The 27,296-nt window shown below is 38.3% G+C and overlaps 1 protein-coding gene across 6 annotated transcripts in view; it reads left to right on the top strand.

Annotated features, from left to right (window-relative positions):
- Positions 1-4,593: 4,593 nt before the first annotated feature.
- The window catches only part of ncam1a (neural cell adhesion molecule 1a), a 187,147-nt gene continuing 164,444 nt past the window's right edge, over positions 4,594-27,296 (top strand). For 3 of the 6 annotated variants that reach the window (XM_056732031.1, XM_056732030.1, XM_056732033.1), the window contains exon 1: positions 4,596-4,810. In XM_056732031.1, the coding sequence (XP_056588009.1) occupies positions 4,759-4,810 (52 nt within the window). In that variant the 5' untranslated portion in view covers positions 4,596-4,758. Of the gene's footprint in view, positions 4,811-27,296 lie in introns of all 6 variants that reach the window. The other 3 variants (XM_056732029.1, XM_056732027.1, XM_056732032.1) reach the window with 2 other exon arrangements.

The raw sequence follows: 27,296 nt of genomic DNA, 5'->3' as shown, positions 1-27,296 counted from the left end.
AACATTGATTTGATTGTACTCAAGACTATTCAGCTGGTGGAGCCATTGCACTTAAGTCTCAAGCTGGATTGAGTTACAGGGCCTTGTTATCTCGAAGACCAGTAGAGACTGAGAGAAACAAAAGATGGTCCATCATTCATTACCAGCCCCACAGCGGTTCTCTGCTGCTGGCTCTGATTCTATGAAACCTCCCTGAAGCCTGTGCCTTCAAACACCATGCGCCTTGTTTACTGAGAGAAGGACAAGTTTGGTACAACAAACAGAAGGGAAGAAATAGGATCTAGAATTTAAAGATGAATGTCTGTGCTGTACTGTGTTACAGCACTAAATACATGAGCGATGACTTTATGGAAGGGGGTTCAAGGAAGTGCACCTGCTAGTCATCACTGCTCAATATTAGGGAAGTCTAACATTGGGATACAACTAAATTCTGTTAAATGTTACTCGTTGCTTACCATCCTTGTCTATCTTTAAAATTACTGTAGTTGTAAATAGTATACAGTTCATTTGTTTTCTCAGTGTAGTGAGATTGTCCTTGTTTGTGAAAGTAAATACTGTTGTCAGTCATTTCAGTGGAAATAAAGCACAACCTTGAGAATAAGACAAATTAAAATAGCAATTATCTACAATTCAACACATTGAAAATTTCGAACGGTTTTTGCATTTGTTTTGTGATCTACCCATGTGGCCCCTTAGATTTAAGTGAATTTTAAATGCAAAAAAAATAGATATATAATAATATTTTTTAAATATAATACATAGTGTCAAGTTTAATTGCAATTTTGATTACTTAATTGGGATTTTTTTATTACATTTGGGTGCCCTTACACTACATTTAACTAAGGTTCACCACAATAACACATTTTACACATTATTGTAGAAGTAAAGTGTTAAAGTTTTTTTTTCCGTTTATTGTCTAGGTATACCGATATACAGTACCAGGTGACTTCTACTCTTTCCCCTGAAAAAATAAATCATATGCTATTTACGCATATGGATGAGCTTTATATTGTACCAAACACAGTTATAAAAACAGTGTTTTTGACCTCCATAAAACATTTTTAAGTTAACATTCACCAACTTTTCCATAGAAGACTTATGGAGCCCACTGCAGTCTTGAAACAGCTGATCATGTCTGCATTTCCTTCTTTTATCGAACTTGAGAAGGGCAATTTTACCCACTATATCCATAAAAGTCTCATTCTATTGCATCTGTGGATTGACCATAGCAATGCGTGTGAAACATTTGCAATGCTATCACCTCGCTGGGTAGAATTCTGATTGAAAACGGAGATGGAGGAGCCCTCTTCGTTCTAACCTCTGACAGTTCATGGAATGCATTTTCACACTCAGCTACAAATTACTGAGATACGTCTGAAGCAATGCTCTCCTCATGCGACTCCTGTCTTGTCTGTAGGGAATTATTGTTATTGACCTTTTAACGGAAGAAAACCAGGACATAGATATTGGCCAGCCACAACCATCTCTTTTCCCTTTCACCTTTATCACCAAAAAGGAAATTTGAGAAACTGTTGAATCTGTTGTTCAAAAATGCTGGGCTGTACAATAAAATAAGGAGAAAACCTCAAATGCTGGGTTGTTCTAATTAACCCAAAGTAAGGATTAAATTCACTATAAAATTGATTTATATTAGTGATTTTTCACTATAAAAATGTACATTTCATGACAATTCACTATCTGTGTTTATCTATTCTGTCGAAAACAAATTTAGGATTTTTAATGAAAGCTTCAGGGCTCTTACTTCCTTGTTGGTTAAGGTCCAAGTTTCATTGCAGCTTCAAAAGGCTCTACACGACACCAGCCGATGAATAAGGGCGTTGTCTTGCGAAACGATTAGTAATTTTCCAAGAAATCTGTAAAAATCATATACTTTTAAACAGAAATATATGGCTTGAACTGCCTCACAATGCCTCATGTAGTGCATCCATGACTTTACGTACCACACAATTACGTTGGAAAGGTCACGTAAGCGGAAGTTCCGACCCAGTGTTTACGAGCGTTGAGAAAGAAGAACGTTCAAAAGTTCTTGGATGTTGAATGACACGTTATATGTCTTTGTGCAAGACTATTGTTTAAATAGGACAGTTCATGTGCATATCAGGAATGTTTAAATCTTTTGAAATCTACGTCACCCGTAACCTTTCCAACGTGATTGCGTAATACGGAAGTGCTTTATATGGACAAGAACCCTGTAAAGCTTTCCTCAAAAGCCTCAAATTGTTTTCGAAATAAGTTCCTTAGAAGTAATATAGAGATTTCTCATTGACTATATGTAAAGACATTTTCTGTCCCTTACTCTTAAGAGAGTCAAATTATCACGCGATTTCACCCTCAGTTGTATCACTTCTGTTGGAAATGAAAGAGTTTGTTTCCTCTAAAAACCAAAGTTGTGTAAAAAAAATCAAATTTGCATGTACGGGTAACTTTATGGTGGTGCTACTAAAGCCTGATTCAATTTATTACCTTCTCTCACAAGTTTCACGCAATTTTTATCTTGATTAAAGTCATTCAGAGCTGCTATGCTCTATAAATCAGTTTATTCAGCAAAAAAAACCCAGATTTTATTTGTTACAGAATCTATTCTTCTATTCTGCAGACAACCCATAAAAAACTACAATACAAGAACTGCAGGATTTGTTCACATTTTGCTCTGAGATGCACTCTGTCCAGATGTTTTCATTATAGTAAATATTTGATTGGTGATTGGTTGAATGCTTTAAGCGTGTGACGGATATGTAACGCTTCTTACCATATTTGGAACACCAGGTTCCAAAGCAATTGTAGTGTCAGGTAAGCCCACCTTACTGACTCAGAAAGCCTGGAGGGACCACATTATTTCCATTTTTAAACCTTATGGCTAAACGAGTCAGGGGTTTAGTTTAGCTTAATCTCCAACTTAATCGTTCACTTCCAGATTGAACATTTCATCATATTAAAGTATATAATATTTAAATAAGAAAGGTTATAGCTTTAAATGCAAGGTCTGGACAAAGCCCTTATTATTCACTGAACCTGGATTTGAAAAAATGTTTTTTGTAAGAAGTGATTGCAAAAATACTCACCCTCCAAATGTCAATTGGTAATTAAATATAGCCTACTGTTGGGTGTGCTTTTCATCTCAAAACAGTTCATACAATTTTGCGTATTGTGGTCAATTTAAACGAATCAATTATTTTGGTCATTTGTTTTCTTTAAATTAAACTGATTAATTTGTAGTATCTCTTATTAAAAGTTACAAATTAATTCAGTGGCTTTTACCAGAGTGCTCGAGGGGACTCCCATGGAGCTTTAAAGGTACAGTTTGTAGAAACTGCAGCCAGAGGGCGCACAATCAAAAAAACAACAATGCTGTAGCATGATGACGCTGTGAAGGAGCGTGGAATGATGGGATCTGTTGTCTGCAACTTCACCGCTGATGTCCATCAATCAAACGGGAACGAGAAATCATGTTAGCGGATGAGGTAAAGTTTTATAAATGTTGCGAATAATTGTGGTCCCCATATAAGGGACTGCTCGAAAAATGCTAGTGGCTTGCTAGACGCTAGACACTACTACCGGATTTATCAACGACACTGTTGTCATGCGGTTTCTACATCATGAAAGGCAGTGACAAAGGGTAACGCGGATATGACGCTATTGACAGGCGACTTCAAAGCCCCGTGTCACTGTTTAGAATGCCGATATTCCCAAGTAACTGGAAACATTTGAGATATTGCAAGTACTCAGCTGAACAAAATATATAACACTAGGCTAGTGGTTTTTGGATATTTTACTGCAAAATTCATACAAACTGCACCTTTAACCAACCACGGTGCACATTTTGTAAATACCATCAATTCTAATTCCTAAATGAATTTATTATTACATTCTCATAATACTTGTGTAAATAAAATCAGCAATTTTAGATAACTTAAAAATAAAAGTAGTATTTCATTATTTACGCAGTGAACGCTTTGTAAAATCCGACTAGTTCAAGCGTGCATCGACGCGAGTGTATGACGTCAAGCAAACATGTCGACAAGTGTGGAGAGGTACGTAGCTCATCAAACAAACAAATGTTTACCAAATCAGTTACTGCTGGTGTTTACGTTTTGATAATACTGTTATAATGTTGACGAAACTAACGTACTTACCCACAATAGTGTTTGATGCAATAAATTGTATTTGTTTACAATTGTAACTAAACGCTGATGTGTTGGAGTTGCATTGCGTTTGATGCATCTTTGCAGATGGTTAACACACTTCAGAAACTTTAGGCTAAGGGATTAAAATAGTGCTGTCAGATGTACGTTTGTGGATCTGAGTCTGACAAGAGGAAACAAAACCAGCCGTACCACTAATTGTAAATTTGAGAAGTCCTAATCTGAGTCATTTTAGTTGTCCACGACTATACACGACAGGACTTTCCGAGCGAGCCATCTGCTGTTTCTCGTTTGCAGCACCACCACAATTAGAAAAGTGCGCGCACTAGTTTATGCTCGTGCATCCAGTGCCCCCTCGAGTGAGACGTGAATACATTTGCACTGGCGGATTAATTCGTGTTGTGAGTGCTGCGGCCCTTGTCACTCTTTCGCTGTGCAGCTCAGATTGCATTCTCTGTCTACGGCTAAGGACCAATTCATACTGATATCCCAGCAACCTGAAAATAGGGACAAAGCGACGTAGTTATTTAGATATTATCTGAGCTCGTCTGTTCAACTCTCCCTGTCTATTCTACACGGAGCATACCTTTAGAAGATGCTTCAAATAAGGGATCTCATTTGGACATTGCTTTTCTGTGGTTATGCAGGTAAGATGTAAATGCTTCGCTATTTGTTTTTATAAATGAGACTTAGTTCTGTTAGTTGTGAGGTGTTGTAATGTGTCCTCCTCGCATCCCCGTTTTCCCCGTTGTCCTGGTGCCTTGCATCCACGGCACGGGAGACAGGAGCAGTTAAGGGACATAAAGATGAGGATGCGAGCGATGCATATTGTGATACACCACGTTGATATAGTCAGCGAGACGAGTCTTGTTTAATAGTCTGTATTTGCATTCATATACATTGAATAAACCGAACTGGGTGATTTTGATCCCAACCAAACTGGCACAAATGTTTTGCGCCCGGTTAAAATCTCATTTCAGTGGGGAATTATGTTTAACCTCTCGTCTCAGTGTAATGTTATTCTTACGTGTAGTGTCGTTGATAAATAATATTTAAGTACAAGCCTATTTGTAATTACACCGAAATCGTGTTATTCGTGCTGTTATGGACATTAATGCATGCGCATTCGCTCCTTGGAGATTTGTCTTGGGAGAAAACAACCATCTGGTGCGTTTTTAAAACATATCACAAACTAAGCCGCCACAGTAAGCCGGGGAAGTTTATTTTTCTATTTTTTTAGCCCTCTGTTGGTTTAATCGTATAGTGGAGAGCACTAGTAGAGCTGTGGTGCTGAAACGCGGGTCGCGGTGAATGAGCACTCGCGTGTTGAGCGGCTGGGGAACATCTCTGCATTATCCTGCAATGAGTTTATTTCTGTGCCTTTGAAGACTAAAGTTAAACTTCTAATGAATTTATGAATGTGCTTACGAGCACTGAACTGAATTTGAACCTGGAAAGCGATTTAAAAGTTGAATGCATGAGTTTAGCGATCGGTCTGCGAGTGTTTAGAATAATAATGTTTCATTGCTTTATTCGAGCGCGTGGATCATTTCCAGCCAATCAGAGGCGGAGACTTGGGCGGGAATTAATAGGGAGGTTCATAGGTGACGTATTTTCGTGTGCAAAACCCTTAGCGTTTTAGGACTTCCGGTTCCATCGCTCCGAATCGGCCCTATTTTGACGATTGGGCGTGTCCGAATCCACTTTTGCTAGTTTAACGATGGGAAAACGGTCATTGCGGGGCACCTAAACGGGTTGCTCCGAGGTTGTCCCAATTCTCTCATTGAATCATGGGTGTGTTTTGGGCAAAATGTGCAGTAAACTAACACTGGTTCATCTCCCATTCCATTTGAGGGCCACTTGCGTTCGCACCATGGCGGATTCGCTATTTGCGATTCAGATTTTGCAAAGACGGGACTTTTCTCCAGAGAGGAAACGCATCTGCTCGTGTGTGAGTTTAATCTACAGGACAAGCCGGATTTTTTTAGCGCAATGCACACAATAATAATCTTTTTATACTGTAGTACCTTCATTTTGAATATTTGGCATGTTTGTGTGCTGTTGCGCATCCTTCTGCATGTAATAAGCAGAATGTACTAGTGGTGTGCACCCGGCCTATTGGCGCATATTACTAACACGCTCTTTAAATAACCAAAAACATATTGCCCCATTGACTTTAGACCAGATTTGAGTTGGTCTATAGCGCAGTCTATTTTGAGTTCCTCAAAATAGCAACACGCCAACAATACACCTGAACAAAGCCTTATTTTGTCTTAAAAACGGCGGTTGCTAACAAGTTGATAAAAGTGACTACTTCCTTTGGCGGGGATGTTAGACGTTATCGTGCATATAAAGCTCACAAATAATGCAGCATGGGGACAAATCTCTTAAAACGTAGTGCCAATTTCAGGCACTGCGTGATAACACTTCAAAAGTAATAAATGTGGTTTTCAGTTGTAAAGATTAACTTGATAGACGACACGTGTTAACATCATAAACCTTTGTTAAACACAGAGCTTATTTATGTGATCTCCCAAAAGTCTATGGGGAAAATGCATGCTTCCGGTCAAGAGAACCTACTTTCGGGTTAGCCTACAAAATATGTGATCTACAATTGATGTATTACATTTATGATTTTATTCATTTTTGTCATTAAGTTTATTGTTTTATACAGTTACAGTGTTTAGCACACCTGGGGGTTTAAATAAGTTGTTGTTGAGGTGTAACAGTAACAAACACCTGGATCTGTTATTCTCTCTCTCTCTCTCTCTCTCTCTCTCTCTTTCTCTCACTCACACACAGTCTCTTTTCTTCCCTCCACTCTTTCCTTCCACTATTCTTGTAGTTTAGAGGTTCATGCTGTTGTAGCCTGTTGACATGTCATATATGTTGACATGCAGCTGTATACTGTATGCGTGTGCTGAACACTGATGTCCCACATCACATTAACTGGATTTATTCAGGCTGTGTTGAACGTAGAAGGCTGTCTTTAAAGTCACCCTCTAAAGAACTGTAAAGAGAAATAAAAGAACTTCTGTGGGTTTTAAATATTGTACGTCTCCCTGACCTCAATGAGGCGGGTAAAGTATAAGATTAATTAACTGTTGAAGGAAAATAAATAGACTATTACAGGATGGTGAACATCTGGAACTTTCCTTCTGTGGCAAGTTCAAAGCTGCTACAAAAATACTGCGAGAGAGTAAAATTACTGCTGTCTGTGCTTTGGGCCAAGTTACAGTTAAGCCAAGTGTTTTTATATTAGTTCAGATTATGTGTGCTATTTATATTTTGCGTAGTTCAGTCGAGTGTTTGAAACTTATTCTCATATCTGAACTTGACATTTATGAAAGGTCTCAATATTTCAAGTAAAGTATTAGTGCTTTAGCTTTTGTTATTTTTTTACAAGGAATAATGTCGTGAAATTAGCTTCAGTGCACAAAATGTAATTTCCTCAGATGAGCCACAATTCAATCAACTGATTTCAGCTCAAGGACATGTCTTCTGTGCGGATATAAATTAATGACATACTCTCCACCATCTTCCCAAGAGAATTTATTATGTGTTATAAGAATGAATTCTGAAAGATATTTTAACCCTGTTGGTAATGGGTCCACATCTAAACCTCTCTCATCTCTGTGAAGAAATACAGATTCCTTCTGTTACTGTTTTGACCTTATAGAATTACTTTTATAGTTGTATTGCTTTACTAAGCCTTGGGCCAAAGAAAATAACAGCATCTGATCAGAGCTGAAAGGAATCTGGTAGAAAGATTTGCCCCCATGCAGTAAGATTTTTAGACGTTTTTTCAGAAAAAAAAACATTTTAATGCTTTCATGCTGTACTCCTCACGCCGTGACTCTCAGGCTTGTAAAAATGTAATAATTTGATTCGTGCGAACTGACTGAAATCCAATCGGCCCAAGCGTTCTCCAGTTGTTTTTCCATGTGGTGTTTGATAAGGATGGGCTGTCTATGCATATTAATCACTCTGTGAAAGAGGGCTCAGACTGATTTGCATTGTGTAAGCTTCGAAGGCGTCCTGTTGAGCGTTGGAGGGAAAAAAGAAAAAGGAGGGAAATAGGGTTGGTTTTGTCATGCTGAAAAGCCGCCCCCCCCCGACCTCTGCAGCCCATCTCTGAAAGGATTTCTCCTAATTCAAGCAGAAGGGCCTCCTGAAGTCGGCGACTGAGAGGCAGCTTCGTAAAGTGTAAACATTGATGTTTTACACCCTCCACGTTTAAAGCAGAAACACAACTTTGTTTTTCCTGAAGATTTTTTTCCGGGGGGGTGAAGTGTGTCATTTTTGTGCCACTGGCAGTACCAGATTTTTCAATTCTGTCTGCTCTTGTTCAGACCAACAGGTACCATAATTTACGGCTTTGTTGATTTTTTACACACAAACAGATTGTTGTTCTGCTTGATGCTATTAGTAGCACAATGAATGCATGCTTCACCCTTAGGGTGCTGCTTATATGTTCCCTAATCCCACTGTATGACTCATCTGTTGATGTCATTTGTAACAGTGACATCATCCAACAGTTTGATAGCAGAGCCTACAGTGCTTGAATGTACAACTGTAGGTCTTTTTCAGCCTTGTAAAATTAAATTATTAATATAAAACATGAAATTCACTGAACCTCAGATATGTCCATTCTTGCAGTACATCTGCTTTTGTGATCTTAACAAGAATTCAGATAAAACAGTCCACATGCAGTCAAGATTCAACTTTATTACCCCGTTTCAAAGAATTCGGAGTAGATTTCCGCTTAAAACCACCAAAACAAAGTCTCCACATACTCGGAGTTCCTCACTACACCATGTTCAAACAGTAGCAACGCGAGGCAGTTTTACAAGGTTACAGTTTTCCTCCGCCGGCAGCCAGCAGAATAATTACACGACTGTTTTCACAGCTTCATCCATTCAAATTCTTCAAATCAAAGTCAGTGATTTTACCAATGTCACAATAAGTTGAGGGAGAGTTATGCTAATTTCATCATGCCAAATGAATGCAAAAAGCCCTCCTTTTAAAAACAATTTGAGACGGCAACCCATCTGACGGCATGACAGCAACTGAAAACGTTGCATGATTGTGGCATAATGGCATATGTATTATGTTCTGTTAACTTCCTCTCTTTCTAGAAATGCTGTCATGTGCTATCTGCAAATAGTGCTTGTGTAATGGTGTTGACAAACAAACACGCTATAGGCTCATGTTATGCTGCAAAGCATGTGTGAACACAGTACAGACCAGTGGCTCACTAAAAAAAATTGATTCCAGTCCTTGACATTAAGTTACATTTTACTGGCTTAATTTAATGGCAATTAGTACGTGAGGTCACTTTCCTGTCCTCGAAAGCGTAGAAAAGAGACATGCTTGTCTAGACAGTTGAAATGTGTTTATCTGATTTCTGGTTTTTGTTTGAATGATAAAAAACTTTATAAGATATTCAGTTCTGTATTGCAACATTTAACAACAATGTTAATAAGAAATAAGTTGCCTGTGGACGACACATAGGCTTTCTGGTTGGAGCTTTTAAGTTCATATTTTGCCCCCAAAGAATATTCTGGAAGCCTTGCCAGCACTGGCCTAAATTTAAAGAATTAAAACCTAAGAGAAGACAAAAGGTTGGGGGGCTGGATGGCAGAAACAACACAAGAAAATACAAAGTGTGCTACGTCACATTAGTTGAATTGCTTGAAGTACTAACAAAGCAATGCAATATGAATACATTTTGGTCTTAATTTCCATTTGAAATCTATAAATATAATGCAGAATAGAATGTACGGGTTCACTTGTATGTCTCCTTCTGTTTATCAGATGCGATTAAACCACATGACCTGATGTAATCCGTTCAGAGGAACCTGATGCTTAAAGCAGCCAAGATTTTACAACCCTGAGGCATATGTTTCACCATCATTCAGCGCAAAAACGTAAAACGTAGGATTATTGAAATCTCTCATTAGTGACCGACATTTGCGTTATTTAAACTAGGCGCGTCTACATCTTTCCCCTCATAAGCAGGGAGATAATGAGCAAAAATGATAGTGAAACTGCTGAGTCCACATGGGGAAGGGAAAAGTCTTGTCTCTCGGGCATGCAACAAAGGACAATATCTCCAAGACAAACAGTTACTGCCAAGCTTCTTTTGAATCGTGGTCAGTTCATTGGCAAGCGTGATCCATTGCGTTGCTGCCTATGTAGGCATGCCAGTGTTCTTGAAGGGGACAAGAAAGTGCTCTATCAACTGTTTAAAATCTGAACACTTCAATTTAACAGGCTCACTCAATACGCTATTCATTTAGTTTAGTTTATTAATTGAATTAATTTGGTATATTAATCATTTCTCAATTCTCAGGTTTTAAATACAGAACATGACCTCCACTTTTGATTTGCTGCTTATCTTAGAAAGGGTCTCAGAGCTTAGATTGTTGTGTACTGTAATTTTCTTCCCCCACCCGTTTTCCAAAAAAAGCCTTGAGGTTGTTGACATAATCAATTGTTCCCAAAGTAGGCAATCCAGTTGAATATGGAGAGTCTGATGTTGCCTCTCTGATTGCCTCCTTACCTTTGATTGCTTTTTCTGAGCTTTCGTTGTATTTGCCATCCGTCTTTTCTTTCACCTGAGTCACAACCAAATCAAAATGCTCGGGAAACTATGAAAAGTATTATAGAGAATCGCAGGGATGATGTATTTTTTTATGCAAAACTCAGAAGCGAGTTAGCATTTTAGCACTTCTGGTTCCATCACCCCGAAGTCAATGTGTTTAATAGGTTTTTGGTTATTCTATGACATAAAACACACCAGTTAAACCCGCTCATCATTTTTTAAGCTTTTATGTGTCTTAAAAATGGCATTGCTAACAAGTTACAACTACAGTCACGGTTGGAGCTGTTAAACAAACACAAATAATGCAATATGGGCATAAATCAAAAGCAGCATGGGCATAAATCAGAAACATGGGGATAAATCAGAAAAAAACATGGATGGGGATTCATTTACTGACTATTTACTGATTATTTCAAAGGAACATATGTTTAATAAAGTTTAAAAGAGTTTTTGGAGGCTTCTGTAGGTGGTGGTGATGTTGATATTGGGCGACCGTGCCGTAGCCTGCATATATGCTCATATAACAGTAGCTTTCCATTTCTGGTGATTGTATTTAAACTTTAAAAAATAAATAATGTTGTGTTCATTTGTAAAGATTACCTCGATAGACTAAACGCGTAAGTAACATAAACCTTTGTTAATTACAGAGCTTATTTTTTGCAATCTTATAAATGTCTATGGGAAAAATGCATAGGCATTTGGTCGAGGGAACCTGTGAGGTACTAGCTTTCGAGTTGGCCTACAAAAATATGTCATCCCTACAGCACTCTTTTATGCTACTGACAAATAACGTTGTTTTGTTAAGTGTGTAGGGTCACTACTTTTACCTCTCCAATACGATAAAATACATGATTAAATATAGGAGAACGAACCAAGCCCACTCCAACAGTGGTTGCTGTTTTTGAAATGTTTAAAATATATATATTTTTTCTCAGAAAAGACCAAGGTGATGGTCTTGATGCATCTACCTGCCGTTCAGAACATTCAGGCTATTACTCTTGGCCTTGGGCTAAAAACACCCAAGCAGAGTGTTTTATTCATGCGTCCCTTTCAGTGTCTTCTTGTTTTGATGGGATGCAGAACCCTGGTCTGCTGGGAGAAGAGATCCTTTTAAAAGTCTTTATTTTCCAGGTGGTTTAGATGTTTTAAGTGATACAAAACAAAAATACTATTTGCTTTCTTTCATTCAGCGGAAAGGTTTGGGATTTAGAGTGTCTTTCAACATGTTTTTCTCACTCTTCTTGATCACAGGGGTATGAAATTAATTTCGCTGGGTATGGAAACACTGCTGTGGATTATGTATTTTTCGAAAAATGTTTCCATAAGCAGGGCCTTTATTCTCGCACATATCCTGTGAGTTACTGGAGCTGAAGGGGCATCAGTGAGATCACTGGCACAAAGCTCTGGGTCTGAACATCTGTTTGGGGTTTAAAGAACAAAGGAGAAGCCAGAGATAACCGATAAACATTCTTAGCTTGGGTAGCAGTTCGTACTCACTGAGAAGTCAGTGTTTAAATCTTTTTAAAGGTTTTTAGGTTTTCTTTGGTACTTTAAAGCTGCAGTCCAGAAGTATTCTGGGTTATAAATAGGCACAAATCAGTTGTTGAGGAATAACCCTGATTTACAATGGTAAGCTGTATATAATAATGATTTATAATGCCTTTGGAAATGTCCAGCTGACTTCAACCCATAAGATGTTATGTTATACAGAGAGGGTGATAAAAACGTAAAAGTTACTGACTGCACCTTTAAAAAGAAAAACATATTTTAAATTTAGAGTGTTATTGTAAAGATAAATATTTGAAATCACCGATTTTTTTACAGCAAATGGGTGGTCTGGCATCAGTACTAGAGTTTTTGGAAATCACAGTAATGTTCAGTTAGGAAAAGCAATGATGATTCAAATTCAGTTTCTAACATTAACAAACATATCATAAAGGGACCAGTGTGTCTAGACAAATAATCAGACAACAGTTTGTACTCCTCAGTCCACCACAACCCCCCCTCCTCCAATGAGGACTTTGTTTTATCTCCCAGATACCTCAGCAGACAATCCAATCCACAACATTTCCTCAAACCATTTTTGACTTTTAAAATCAAATTCTCCTAGTTATCCTTCTCTTTCACATTTCAGCCTTTCAAATGTCAGGTGTCAGTAGGTCTCCGACTCTTACTTTAAGACTAAAACTGATATTTAAGAAACATATCTCTTTTAAAAGCAGATATTTGAAATATTTTACTTCCACATGAAGACAAGCCCTATCTTTGTGCACAGATATCAGCTGCTCCTGTTGTGTCTTTTTACTTCACTTAGTCCAGGTGGGAAAATCTATGAAGATTGAAAAGCGTTTAGTGCAACATCAATGACTGTGCAGCAGATTGCTTTAAAGGCGGAAGATGGTGATTGTTGATCTTTATGGCTTGGAGGACTCCTCATTTGTTTGTCTGTCTCTTGCTAGGACAGATGGTTTTGAGTGGGTGTGATTCAGGTTGTGTCGATAGTGTAGCAACTGTTCGTTTGGTGTTGTTAGCTTCCTGTGCCACATTAATTTTAACCTTCCTGAGTTGTATAAACAAGGCCTTCACTCGGGTTCATAGACTAAAATGTAACCCATTCAAAAATGTGAGCTTGTTTTTAACTGTGGTACTCCAGCATACTCCAGTCAAAAAAGAAATTCTGTCATTATTTTCTCCCCCTTTGTTGTTCCAAATCCATTCGCAGTTTTAGTGACATTTTCTGAAGAAGTGTGAAACATCTCTTTCCCCTAAGAGAAATTCTGTGTTTCAACCCTGTGTTGGGATGTAAGTTTGCATTGGGAGGCTGGATTCCAGTGCTGCTTGGTTGTTTTAACTCATTGTTGAGTCAAATATAAACGTTTTCTGTGTTGATTTATCCAAACGATCAGGTTTGTCTCTTTTTGACCCAATGCTGGGTTGAAAATAACCCAGCATTTTTTTGAGTTTTGTATATGTTACTCAAACAATATTTTCTTGGGCTTTTAAAGTAATGCCAAAACTTTGATTTAGAGAAAAATCCCATTGCGCTTGACCTCAATTGAAATATTTCGGTTGGATGTCATTATTTCTTATGTGAATTATATTGTTTATTGTTGCCTTAAAACCTGATGCAAAACATCTAATGAACCACATTTGATTTGAGAGCATCACTACAGAAGAATAGAGGATTTTTTTAAGTGAAAAATAATTCTCTGATTTATAGATTCAGTGTTCCTGGTCTATATTTTCATATTTTCATTAAAAATAAGTAAATAATAACAGAATGTTCATGGTGGGGGAACTATTACTGTAATGGCTCCAATTTCTCTTCTACGGTTTAAAGTGCTTTACCTCTTACAGTTGTAATTAGGTTTGGGAATATTTGTCTCTTTCTAAATAAAGGATTGTGTAACCTTTAAAATGTCAATGATATGACATAGTCTTACCAAAGCTCACTTCTGTGTCTTAGAAATGCAACAGCTGTGGTGCCACAGCAGTGAAACTTTCAAAATGATTTGCTTTGAGCCGACTCTATTCCCCACCTCCAGGTTTGTGTAACCTTCATTAATCATTCGATCAGATCTGCGGGTTCTAACCAGAATCATCCGCAAACAACATCAAGCTGTGGCATCCCTGAGAGGTGAACAAACGTGTCTGGAAGATCTTCCGCCGAGTCGATCAAACCGACCTGTGGCCGGCTTCCCATGGGCTGGCAGTTTTGAAGGGTTCTCATTAGAAAAGCTGCTCCTATTGTTTATGGATCCTAATGAGCATCACAGCAGGAAGCCAACAAAACAAAGAGGAGAGGCTTGGAAACACAGAGCTAGCCGTCAGAATAGAACATGTCTGGTTTTCCAGAGGCCGGAGTGCAGAGCTTCGTCTTTTGTATAAATAAAGCTCATCGCGGTTCTCTAGATCTCTCCCTCTCATTACTGTTATTGGGAGAGACAGTCTCTGGACAGTATTGTGGCCGAGATGTGGAAAAACCTTAATTAGTTTCCTTCCCAACAATGTTGTGCAACCTCTGGGATGTCCGACTTGAAAACTGTGTCTGATGTAGACAAATACAGTCGCAATTTTTGCAGTAATGAGTTTTAAACCCAACAAACAAGCACATGAGGAATCTGGATCTGAAATAAATGTTTACTATCTTTGCACTTCTCTAGAGACAGATTTCAGGAGGCGGTAAGACGTTATGGGGACAAGCAAAGACAGATTAAATGAGACGGAATGCCAAGCATTTGGAGAATTGACTTCCTGCCACTGACAATAGAGCTTTTTGTTGAGTTTTGTTAGTGCAAATTAATTCGAGACGAATAAAACACTGACCCGGGAACTCGTGCATGCTATGCCACTGATTGATGCTACCAAATATACTTCTGCCTCTAAGGAAACGATTGAGATCGCAAGAATTTGAGAGTAGATGAAACATGAATATTCTTAATATTCTTGGCCATTTTGCTGGTGATATCAAATGAAGTAACATTAGGAATATGATGATGGTAATGTGCTTTTTATTTGGTCATTAAGGTTCCTTAAGATCGTGTCATTGGACTTGTCTTGTAATAGCTCTGTGTGTAGCGAACTGTGAGTATGAGATGCTTAAAGAGATAGTTTACCCAAAAATGTAATTTCTGTCTTCGTTTACCCCTAGAGTTGTTCCAAATCTCTAAACATGTCTTTGTTCCGATGAACAAAGAGAAAGATTTTTGAAGGAATGCTTGTAACCAAACAGTTCTTGATCACCATTGACTACCATATTGGAAAGATTACAATGGCAGTCAAAAGTGCCTAGAATTGTTTGCTCTTTCTACATTCTTCTAAATATCTTGTTTTGTGTTCAACAGAACAAAGAAATTTATAAAGCAATTTTTCCTACCATGGAAGTCAATGGTGGCCAAGAACTGTTTGGCTGCAAGTATTTTTCAGAACAAAGAAATTTATACAGATTTGGAATAACTCGAGGGAGAGTAAATGATGACAGAATTAAACATTTTGGGAGAACCGTTCCTTTAAGACAGATGTTTTAATAGTCTCTAAGTTAAACTTTTGTGGGAAAAATGACATTAAAGTTGGTCAGTTTGATTCATTACCTTGAATTAGTTCAGAGTTTCCATTTCAACAAATCAATCTGAAACATAATTTTGTATATATCACAATTTTTTTTTATTAGGATTTAATATTTCAGTAATAACATATTTCAGGTAGTAGCCTGAGAATGTATAATACAGTATATAATGAAGTAAATATTAAGCTACAGATACTGAATATTGTCAAACGGCTCAAACATTGAATTTTCTGCCGCCATCATTAGGCCCATAAGAGAGCCTGTTCTGCTATTAGGTTGCAGTATCATTCCTGATAAGATCATTATTTCTCTATTATTCATGACAGCATTTCATCCATAAGACCTCTGTGGAGCCAAATGAAGTTTAGCGACTGACGAAGTTGTCGATTTGGTTGTCTGGCGGGAATGCGTCTGGGAAATCCGTCTTGTGTGCGGAAAACATGACCTCATGGGCAAAACCACCCGTCTGCTTCAAGATTGAGACAGTGTCTGCATAGGTATTAAGTTTCTGGGCAACGGAATGACAGCTGTGCATTTCTTTGTAATGGAGGGCATGCAGATAAAAGGCAAGTGTGCAGGGGTGAGAGAGGTCTCGGATATAGATGCAGCTGTGTTTAAATAGTCACTTTGCTGCTTCATCGCTGCGAGGATGACAAAAGAAGATTTAGTTGCCTTTATATGGTATAAAATCTATTATGCTGTTATTTTTTTCTGAGCATAGAAAACAGTTGATATATATATACTGTATAATGACTATGTCTGTAAATCTGCTGTATATCGTCGCTGTCGGGCGAAATCCTTGCATCTCCAAAACCATTATTTTTTTAATTATTATACATTGTATCGTTAAAGTTGGTATTATACCTTATATTGTTATCATATACTGTTGTGTACCAGCATAAACAACTACCCAAAACCATGTTTAATTGGAGATACAAGGTTTATGACTTGGGAGCAGGGAGATACGAGATTACTCTGTCATTGATAAGAATGGTACGGACACAAACGTCGCTGCTGCCAGCAGTGTTCATCAAAGTCTGCAGTCGCGTTGAGCCTTTTGACAAGAGACGACGAGGCTTTAATAGCTGATGAAAGCTAATGATCGTGATTACATACATCTTCCTAAACTCTATTTTAAATGTTAGAGCTATGAGTGATCCAATATCAAAATATCACTCGTTATTGTCTAAAAAACAGAGTTATCCGACTTTCAATCAGGAGATATAATGCCGAGAGGCTCCCACGGAGTGAAGAAGAGGTGGAGTTACGAGACTTCTCAGACAGTTGAAGTGTCCAAGAGTTAAGAGATTTTCTCTCAAGCTATTTTCAACACTTTAGATTTGTTAATAATTTGTATAAATAACAGACCCACATGGGGACTGACCAATGGTATCGATTTGTGAAAAAAATGAAATTGACAAAGTTTGGACATAGGAGGTTTCCACCGGACAGCGACGATATGGTGGTCAGGCGTAAAAAAGCATGTTGCTTTTTGTCAATAAAAGATAGGAATCTGTTATAAGAGCAGTCCAGCTAATGCATTTGAAGAGGGCTGGACTGCAGAGCGTACAGGGCTCTCAGCACAAATAACCTCATTAATCGTTGACCTCCATTTGCTTTTATACAGGAGTTGGCAGGAGGTTTTAAAGCTTTTTTTCGAGCATCCACAGCTGTTTTTTATTCAACTGTGCCATTAGACATATTTGTGTTCCTGGTTTCTTACCAGTATGAAGCGATGCTCATAATCTTTTTGCTACTGTAGTCACATGACTCACATCATCGGAGTGTTTTGCGTGTGTTTGTGTGGATGTGTGTGGGAGTGTGGATATTGATGTGTAGGTGTGACTCGGGTAACTATAGTAACCATGTAGGCATTCTTGCTTCACTGAAGTCAAACAGAGGATGCTGTTGTACAGCAAACCTTTGTGTTCGTAAAATGACTTGAAACCGCATTTACTAAAATCATTTTTATGGAATATAGAAATTGGTGCAAAAGAATATCCGCTCGGCTTTTCTAGATCGATGCTCTCCATACAACCTCTAAAAACATTAATTGTGTTTAGTGGCAAAGGACTCGCAGCTGTTAGACACTCATCACGGTCAAGCGGAAATAAAAGCAAATCAATACTTTTCTCTTTAAATCCCTGGTGCTCTGGAGATACAATGTAGGCTATAGATAAAATTTTATTGGAGAATTCAGCTCTTTACAACATAAAGCAGCCAACTCTACCAACACGCATCACATCAAGATGATAAAACATTTCACAACATGACACAGTTGTGTAGCAGGACACAAAGCAAACTGCGTTATGAAAATAAAGCATTTGAAATACAATCTCCAGGGACCAGGTGGTTGGCGCCAACAGCCCTACACGATGGTACTTCTCTGCCAGTGGCTGGAGAGGACACGCTGATCTATGAGTGGATGAATAATGAATTGTTTTTTTCAGACTGGCGACGTTGGGATGCTGTAGAGACACCGAGGACTGCTGGGGTTGGGTGTGGCTTCCACTGAGATTTGGTAAAGGAAGGAACAGTTGTGTGGTTAGAATAGAGGCAGGTGAGATTGTGGCATATGGCCTGGCGCCAGACTAGCGGGTGCCTCCCTCGTAAGATTTGCATCAACTGCCCCATAGGGAGCTCCAGTATGGTAGTGTGAGTCAGGACACCACAGGGTCGAAAGGTTTCAGCCCTTCCTCACCTGCGACACTTTATTTGTTTTGTGCCATTTGATATAATGGGATGAGCAAAATGGGAGCACATGCTCACAAAACATTAGATTTTGACACTTTAACAATAATGCATTATCTTGTAGACTCTAGATTTTCATGCGCTTACCTTTGATTCTTTAGAAAACAAAATTATTTTAAATTGCACCTATTTTTTTGACAAATGTCCTTTACTCTTTGTATATCCATTCATTTTTTAAAATACTAATATAAAGTTTGCCTGAAATTGTATTCTTCTGCTGACCAAATCTTTGCAGACAGGGGAATTGGAAAAATATAATAAAAAATGTTTGGGACTAAAAATCACTATACCATCAAAGCTTAATTTAGTCAAATTCAGAGCTTAAAGATAACCACCAATGTACGTTTTTTCCCCGTACCTAGAACACTGCAGTATCACATTTATTTATTTTTTATCTTAAATTAAATCTTAAATTAAGAATGATCTTTCTATAGTTATCGTTCTTAGTGTTGTGCTTTACATTACTTTCTTAAATATCTGTTTAACTCTAAAATATAACACTTTTACGGATGTTAAATGCATTAGAAATGCAAATCTATCTTGTCTTTAACTTTTGTTTTAATTAAATTATGTTTTAATAAAATTGGGCAAATTCAGTGTGGTAGTTGTTTGTATCAGAATAAAAGTCCCCCACCAAATCCCATATGTCTGGCTATCGGGAGCACCTGGGGAAAGTGACAAAGCCCAACGGCGGCACAGAGACTGCTTGGCGCAGGCCGCACATTCTAAGTGTGCATGGAGTTGTCTCATAGGGACGGAACCCTCTCTGGGGGCATTGCTCTGTGGGTTTGTTTGCCATGGCTTCTCACGCTACCTGTTATTAGAAGATAAAATCAGCCATCAGACGTTGAGCACGGGCTTTATCTCCCTCTCTGAAGTCCACTTTAATGTAGCAGCCTTTTCAGATTTTCTACTAAGAGTCTTAGAGGAGCAAAACAATAAAACTGAGGGAGAAAGCAAGAAACAACAGACTCCACACGACTGATGAAATTAAACTAGGGTGGTCAGTAGTTTCTGTTATTTATTGTAGATGTAAGGTCGAAATGTTGTCTGATGAATGCGTCTTATATTTTGTGCAAAAATACAAATTGTGTTCAAAACATGTACTGTAATAATACTCTTGTCAATACGATTACATGCCACTTCACTCTACCTGAACTGTAGATATGTACTGAATAGCAGCATTGTGAATTGAGGATACCATCAGCAATTTTGGTAATTGTAAATAGATTATGTTTTTTGGGGGGCCAGGCCACAAAAAACTATAGATTTTTTTACCGTTTGATTGAACTTGTGCACAGTAATAAACTGGAGATTTTACGACAGCAATGTTTATAAACAACACACATTTCCATCATCAGTCATCGTATCCATCATCATCCTGAAAAAAAATGAAAAAAAAAATATTCCTGTTCTTGACATCTGCTGTATTTGACAATAAAATGGAGGCCCGGTTTCACAGACAAGGCTTAAGGCTAATCGCAGACTAAAATGAATGTGTGAGCGGTCTTAACTGAATATAACTTGCCCAGAAATGTCATATAATATATCTGTGCCATTGTTTTGTTTCGATATGCACACCAGTAATGTATTCTTCTAAGGCATTTTTATAAAAGCGGCATAAATATCTAAATTCAGCTAAGGCATAGTCCCGGCTTAAACTAAGATTTGTCTGTGAAATCGGGCCTTAAAGAGAGAGTGTTTTTTCGCACAAAAGAATATATTTTGAAGAATGTAGGTGATCGAACAATGCAGTACCCATTTACTTGCATTGGTTTTGTGTCTGTACAATAAAAGTGAACGGGTAATGCCGTTTTTCGGTTACCAACATTCTTCAAAATATCTTCTTTTTGTTCTTTAGCAAGAAAATCATATAGGTTTGCAATGACATGAGGGCGAGTAAAGTATGCCATCATATTCATTATTGGATGAACTGTCCCATTAAAAGACAGAAGAATGGAAAATATAATGATTGTCAAGTGGTTCATCCACACACATTCCAGCAACCTCTCTCTGGACTAATCAATTTTTCTAGCTAAATAGATTGTTTTACCCATTTTGTTTTCTAAACAGATCTGGCTGATGTTCGTACCAGTAAATCTGAACATCTGCTTATTTAAATCGCTAGGTGCAAACAAAGGGTGATATGTAGTGGGTGTGGCTGTGTTCTCTATCTTTCCTTCCCTCCTTTTCTCATCTCGCCATCTTTCCCAGGAGGGCCATGCTGCATCAGGTTATGTCCCAGCTTCTCGCTCTGTTCCTAAAATAGCGGAAAAGAAAATGTGTCAAGGTTAGAGCGAAACCGCTTGCCACCCCACGAGATTAGAAAGCGTGACTCTACTCCACTTTTAGACAATGTGATGAAGCATTCGCAGCAGAAACAGAGCGGTGAAATTAAACGCTTGAGTTTCAGATGAGATTTAACCTCATTTCGGTGAAATTGGAAAACGAAACATCAGAGTCATCAGCACTTATTCTGGCTCATTGTAAATCAGGATAACCAAAGTTTGTTAGACATAGTATGTATTACAAGTTGTCATAACTAAATTAATCTGATGATAAATGTTTTCTCCATTGATGGATAGAAATAAATCGGATCGCTTTCTTCATTTATTATCAACCTCACTGCGTATTACACATATTAATCTCACAAACAACAGCATGTGGGACAAATGGCACCTCACATATGAGAGTTCTGTGTTGTCGATATGAACAAACCGTGTTTGGCTCAAGGTGTTTTGAAAACAGTGTTTACACACGCTACGGTGTTTCGCTCGTGGTCCTCGCAAATTCCTGCCACTATTGCTTTCGTTATGGAACCCGAGCCGAGGGAGCAGAAATTTCTGCATCCAGCTTTCCTGGATTGCGTCGAAAATTTACATCCATCAGCTTGATTTATTTTTTATTTGGGCTTTGTGTCGCTTTTGGGAATAACTAGCTGTTTTTGCTGTAGCTTTTGCTACTTTTTAAGCCCTAGGATGCTTTGCTTTTGAGAGGAGCCATTTGTCCGTCGAAAAAAACGACACAAAGTTACTTGTGAAGTTTGATTTCCCCATAGTACTCTCTTCTCTATCTCACCCCATCTCCTATTCTTTTGTTCACGGCCCTTATCTCGCCGGTGTTTGTGTTAGTCTCTGACTGGAAATGGCAGCCAGTTGGTTCTCTGAAGTCATGCCGGGTTTGCCCCCTGTAATGACATTTTCTTGGCTGTAGTTGTTTTATCACCAGATGTATTTGGAGTTGCGGTGCTTTGGGATTTAAAGTTCTTCTGCAGATGATGGTCTTACAATAGTCTCTGTTTAGATTCCGTTCAAAGGAGCATGGCTGTTTAACTTTTCACTCTGGGTAAGCAAAAATAATGCAGAACATTATTAATTTATTCTATGAATAGGATAAAAGAAAGAGAGAGGTTACCATGTACAAACTGACTGTGTGCGTCGCCACAGAGGCTTACAGTAATGGTTTTCTTCTCCTAAATGTAGTTAAATGTAGTTAAGAGCAGATCTCTTGATGCAACAGTTTTGTGGGACTACTAATTCCAAATAAAACTGTGTTTTGTGCAGCTATATCAAAGAACGTTTTTAGAGGGATAGGGCCCCCAAAAATGATATTTTTTTATCGTTTAAGTTCTCATGAGTTTTCTTATTCTGTAGAACACAATAAAGAGAAATTTTAAGAAATAGGAAACTGTTATTTTCCATACAACGCAAGGTCTTAGTCATTTCAATTTTTCCTAGAATCTCAATTTGCACTACACTGAGGAAAGTTTCAGGTTTATCTCTATTAGAGTGAGCAGGTGATGACAGAATTTTTTTTTTTTACTGAACTATCCCTTTAACCCTAATGCACTTTGCATTAGTACAACACACTGTGTTTTCCTCTTTGAATTTAAACAGCTTTTTAATTTTCATTATCCTGCACTGTTATTGACTTCAAAGAGGTCGTATATTTTACCCCGCTTGACTGGGCGCCATCTCCATGCAGATTACTTTCCCGAGGTGTGAATTTAGTTGCCGGGTCAGACTAACTCACCCGGTCGAACGGTTTGCTTATTTGTAGAGGCTTGTGCAAGCAGAGTGCATATTTTCAAAAGGCGTCACTTGGCAACGTTATTTTAGCGAGGTTCTATGACTAGAGTGAGAGTAAATTGAGAGAAAAGTGGCAGTTGGTGGTCTGTGGTGTGGAACTCATCGTGGGCAGGTGTTTATGGTCTTTGTGATTGTACAGTATATGGGGGGAGACTGTGCTCACACAGTTAAGATTGAGCGGATTAAGTTGCGTTTTGGAATGCTCTGAAGACTCTGAAGGTTTATTTTTGCAGCACGTTTGGATAGCTAACTTAATCTCTTTGTCTTGATTTCTGTTGCTCTTTTTATGCGCGTTGGATTTTTTCCCATGGCAGAGGAATTAGTCGGAGTTAAATAAAGGGATGAGTTACCCCAAAATTAAAACTCTGTCATTATTAACTCATTATTTCAAACTTGCATGACTTTCTTTCTCCTGCAGAACACAGAAGAATATATTTTGAAGAATGTTGGTTACTGAATAACGGCGGTATCCATTGACTTGCATTGGTTTTGTGTCCATACAATAGAAGCGAATGGGCACCACTTTTGTTTGGTTGCCAATACACTTTTAAATATCTTCTCTTGTGTTCTGCAGAAAAAAGTCAGATTTGAAATGACAAAAGGATAAGTTAAACAATGACAGAATTTTCCTTTTTGGGTGAACTATCCCTTTAAGCATGTGTACTTTGGTTTATGCATATGATCCACACACAAACCAAAACTGGATTTCGCAAAATTGGCTTGCGTATGGGCTATATAAACAAATTTTATTAACGTGCTTGTAAATAAATTGTAAGTTTAGACAACCTTCTTCAAGCAGCAACGCAAATTTGATCAAATCCTTTTGAAGTCACAGAAATAGTCCGCTTATCGGTCTTTACCATGCTTACATGATTGAAAAGCTTTGTGTAAAAGCACTGTAGTGATATTCTAAACCCTTTCTCAAATATCGGCCTAGTCCCTGAGCTTTAACAGTTGTTGTATCGCTAGAAGAGAACATAAGGATGCCATTGAGAGGCAGGACAACAAGACAACTATTGAGAGCTCCGAGAAAGCAAGTGGAAAGGACAGTTTTCATGCAGCTGTTGGCTAGACTGCTGGTGGTTGTCAGTGGCTAGAAAGAATCTTAAGTTTGCCTTGAACATGCCTTCCCTCCGAGATCACATTTTATCTCTCAATAGCTTTTCATTTCTGTTTCTTGACATGGCTGTCACAACACTGTCACACATTATCCATTAACAGCCTAACTGGAAGACAAAAAGGCCACCTAAGGTCTCGGAAGGACACAATGTCTGAAATGCAATTGAATGTTCTTTGCTCTTGTTTTGTGTAGTGAAGTGAAACTAGTTTGGATTTGGACTTTAATCCCCTCGACCCTGCCAACAGTAATTACTCAAGAAGCAAAATGTCTCCCTCGGCACCCACAGAAACGAAAATCACAAATGGCCCTGTTTGTTTGAGATAGCCTTGAGATTAAATGGAGAGCAAATGGAGATGCAGGTCTCCTGCTTCATAGAAATAGACCATCAAAATGTTTCAGTGTTTCTCAAATTCACAAACAAATTGTCTGAGCTATGGTTCCCACATTTATCTCATAGACGTGTACTCTCTGTACAACAATTGTCACTTTGTTACCAATGTTATTTTTTACAGGGAACTTTTAACACAATCTCACAGCAGTTTGTAGCTATTTTATGAGTTTGCTAATTCGTACATTCTTATTTGTATGTTACAGTATGATTTGCTTTCGCACTAAGTGTTACTAATTGTACGTTTTTGTACATCATATGAAATCATGCAAATCAGGCTGAGAGAAACATTGTAGATGAAGTTGATATACTGAATGTTAACACCAATTCAAAATTCCCTGCTGGTCTAACTATTTATTATTCATCATTTATTTATGTATTTTTGAATCCTTTAATGCAATGCGCTGGTGAGATGCTTGATAAATTAGATTGATAAAGTGGTTTATTAAAGGGATAGTTCACTCCAAAAAGAAAACTCTGTTATCATTTACTCGCGCTCTTGTCATATCAAGCGTGTATGACTTTCTTTCATCAAAATATCTTCTTTTGTGTTCTGCAAAAGAATTTTGGTAACCGTGCAACGGCGTAGGCGTTTACTTGCGTTGGTTTTTGTCCCTACAAAGGAAGTCAATGGGTACCACTGTTGTTTGGTTGCCAGCATTCTTTAAAATTTCTTCTTTCATGTTTTACAACAGAAAGTCAAACAGGTTTGAAATGAGAAGAGTGTGAGTAAACGATGACAGAATTTAAAGTTTGGGGTGAAATATCATATTGGGACTGACAGGATAAGCTGCTTCATCTGCTTCACTTGATGTTAAATGTAACCGTGCAAGCTTTGAGCGCTAGGTCAATACGCAGGCCGATTTCTGTGTGCAACATCTGCTCTTTCTTTCTTAAGGGTTGTGTTTACATTGCATTTAATCATTGCATTTTTTAATGATGTTAGAACAATAATTTATCAATACCACAGCTAGCCGTGGCATCTTTTGCATTCGCCGGAATTGTTACATTTTATCTGATTTTCTACCAGTGATGGATGACAATCCAATACATACATTTTGTTTTTGCATACGGTATATTTTTCAAATGCCACTTAGTTCTGCTTGAGAGGTTTCTTATGGTGCCAGTACAAGATGTTAAATTCGCTGATAAACACGCCCTCACAGACCCTTCTTCTAAAATCATTTACCCTGCGGGAACTGTCGTATGATCTGTTGTGTCTGCTCTTTTCCTTCGAGGCTTCCACGCTATAAAAAATCGCCGTAATACTCCGGCTCCTACTGTGTAACATGTAATGATGAAGAGTTGATTTGAACTTTCCCAGGTACGTTAGGTGAGATTGATAGCATTCCACTGCTTCATCTCGACTTTCGTACTCGCAGATTGGCGAGACGCGCTAAAGCATCTGAACTTTCTCTGCACTTTTCGTAATTAGTCTGGAAGGACATATGTGCAACATCGCTGGTCTCCCCGCAGGAAACTCTGCGTGAAAGGTGTTATGTAACTTTGCAGTCACGAAGGGTCGTGTTAGCAGAAATCTTTTCCTGATAGGTCATGTATTACTCTCGAATTAGATAGCACAGAGACTGAAGCCCGTGTTTGCTTAGGTTAGGTGTTCATTTTTGCGCATGCAGGGTTTCTCAGTGCGAGCTTTCACTTTCATCGAAACAATACGACTTATCAACCTCTGTTTATTCTGCTGATCTGTTTGAACTGAAAATTGTAAATCACATTACCTGCATTTTTAAAGGGGGCCACATAAACGAACACGGCCATTCGCTTTCTCTGCTTTTCTTTATGTTATTGTGAGGTTGTCACAGTGTGATGGAAGACTGTGATAAATGCTGAAGATGTCCGGGAGCTTAATCAGCCCCTCAAAACGTATTCATCAACTCCAGGAGGCAATCGGAGCCATCTGACCTCTGTCAGCCTCTGGCACAAGACACTCTGTAAGAATACTCACAGTTCCATTGTGCCGTTCTCAGCCAGAACCTTCCTATAAAGATCATCTCAGAATCGCATCATGACTGCCAAATACACAGTCTATCAACCGATGACATGACACGGGGGCCAGGGGATTCACAGCTTTCTCTCTCCGTTGCGTTTGGGTCATCGTGGAGAGGAGAAATGAATGTTGATTTCATTTCTGGTTGGTTGAAGATGTAGTCGCTGCTTTGGCTTTTTCTAAAGCACTGGTGTGTTTTCAGAGGAGTCAGCATTTCGGGGCAGCTGATCTGCCGTCAGCAGTTTTCAAGGTCAAGATTATTCCAGTTATTCCGGTTCTGTTTGTGTGACAGGGTCAGAGACCTCATCTGACTGCACTTTCCTAGTCCTTCGCTGTCTGAAGATATGTCTGGTGAGCCACGTTAATCAGATTTTCCAGTACGCGCTCTCTTTTTAATGCTTAAAAGGATAGTTCAGATACAAATTGAAAATGCTGTCATCTTTTATTCACCCTCACGTCATGGATGAATATGAATATGAATATGAACCTGAATATGACTCTTTCTTCTGTGGAACACAAAAGAAGATATTTTGAGAAATGCCTTTGTGATTATGAGTCCATACAATGGAAGTCAATGGTGGTCAATGTTGTTTGGTTACCAATGTTCTTCGAAATATCAAAATAAGTCTTACGGGCTTGAACTCTAATCAGAGTTTGAAAATGATGGAAGAATTTTCATTGTTTTATGAAATGTGTGTTTTTTTTGTGCTATAAATGCCCCCTTGGTCTGCCATTGGTTGGTCAGACAGATAGCCATCCCTCACTTTTTGTAAGGCATCATCCTTATGACAGAAAATGGGGAATGAGGGACCACATAAGGACAACATTTGAATGGACAATTGACCCAAAATTATATTTCTGTCATCGTTTACTCACCCTTGAGTTGTTCCACATCTGTATTCATTTCTTTGTTCTGATAGACACAGAGAAAGATATTTGGAAGAATGGTTTTAACCAAATAGTTCTTGGCCACCGTAGACTACCATAGTAGGAAAAAGGACAATGATAGTCAAAAATGCCCCAGAACTGTTCCTTTAAACAAGCATCTCCTTTTAAAGCTTTCCTGTAGCTCATTGGTTATAGCATGGCACAAGCAATGCCAATGGGTT

This window comes from Triplophysa dalaica, chromosome 19 (genome assembly GCF_015846415.1).
Source record: "Triplophysa dalaica isolate WHDGS20190420 chromosome 19, ASM1584641v1, whole genome shotgun sequence".
Taxonomy (NCBI): Eukaryota; Metazoa; Chordata; class Actinopteri; order Cypriniformes; family Nemacheilidae; genus Triplophysa; species Triplophysa dalaica.
The sequence above is the reverse complement of the archived record's forward strand: the minus strand, read 5'-3'. Positions and strand labels throughout refer to the sequence as shown.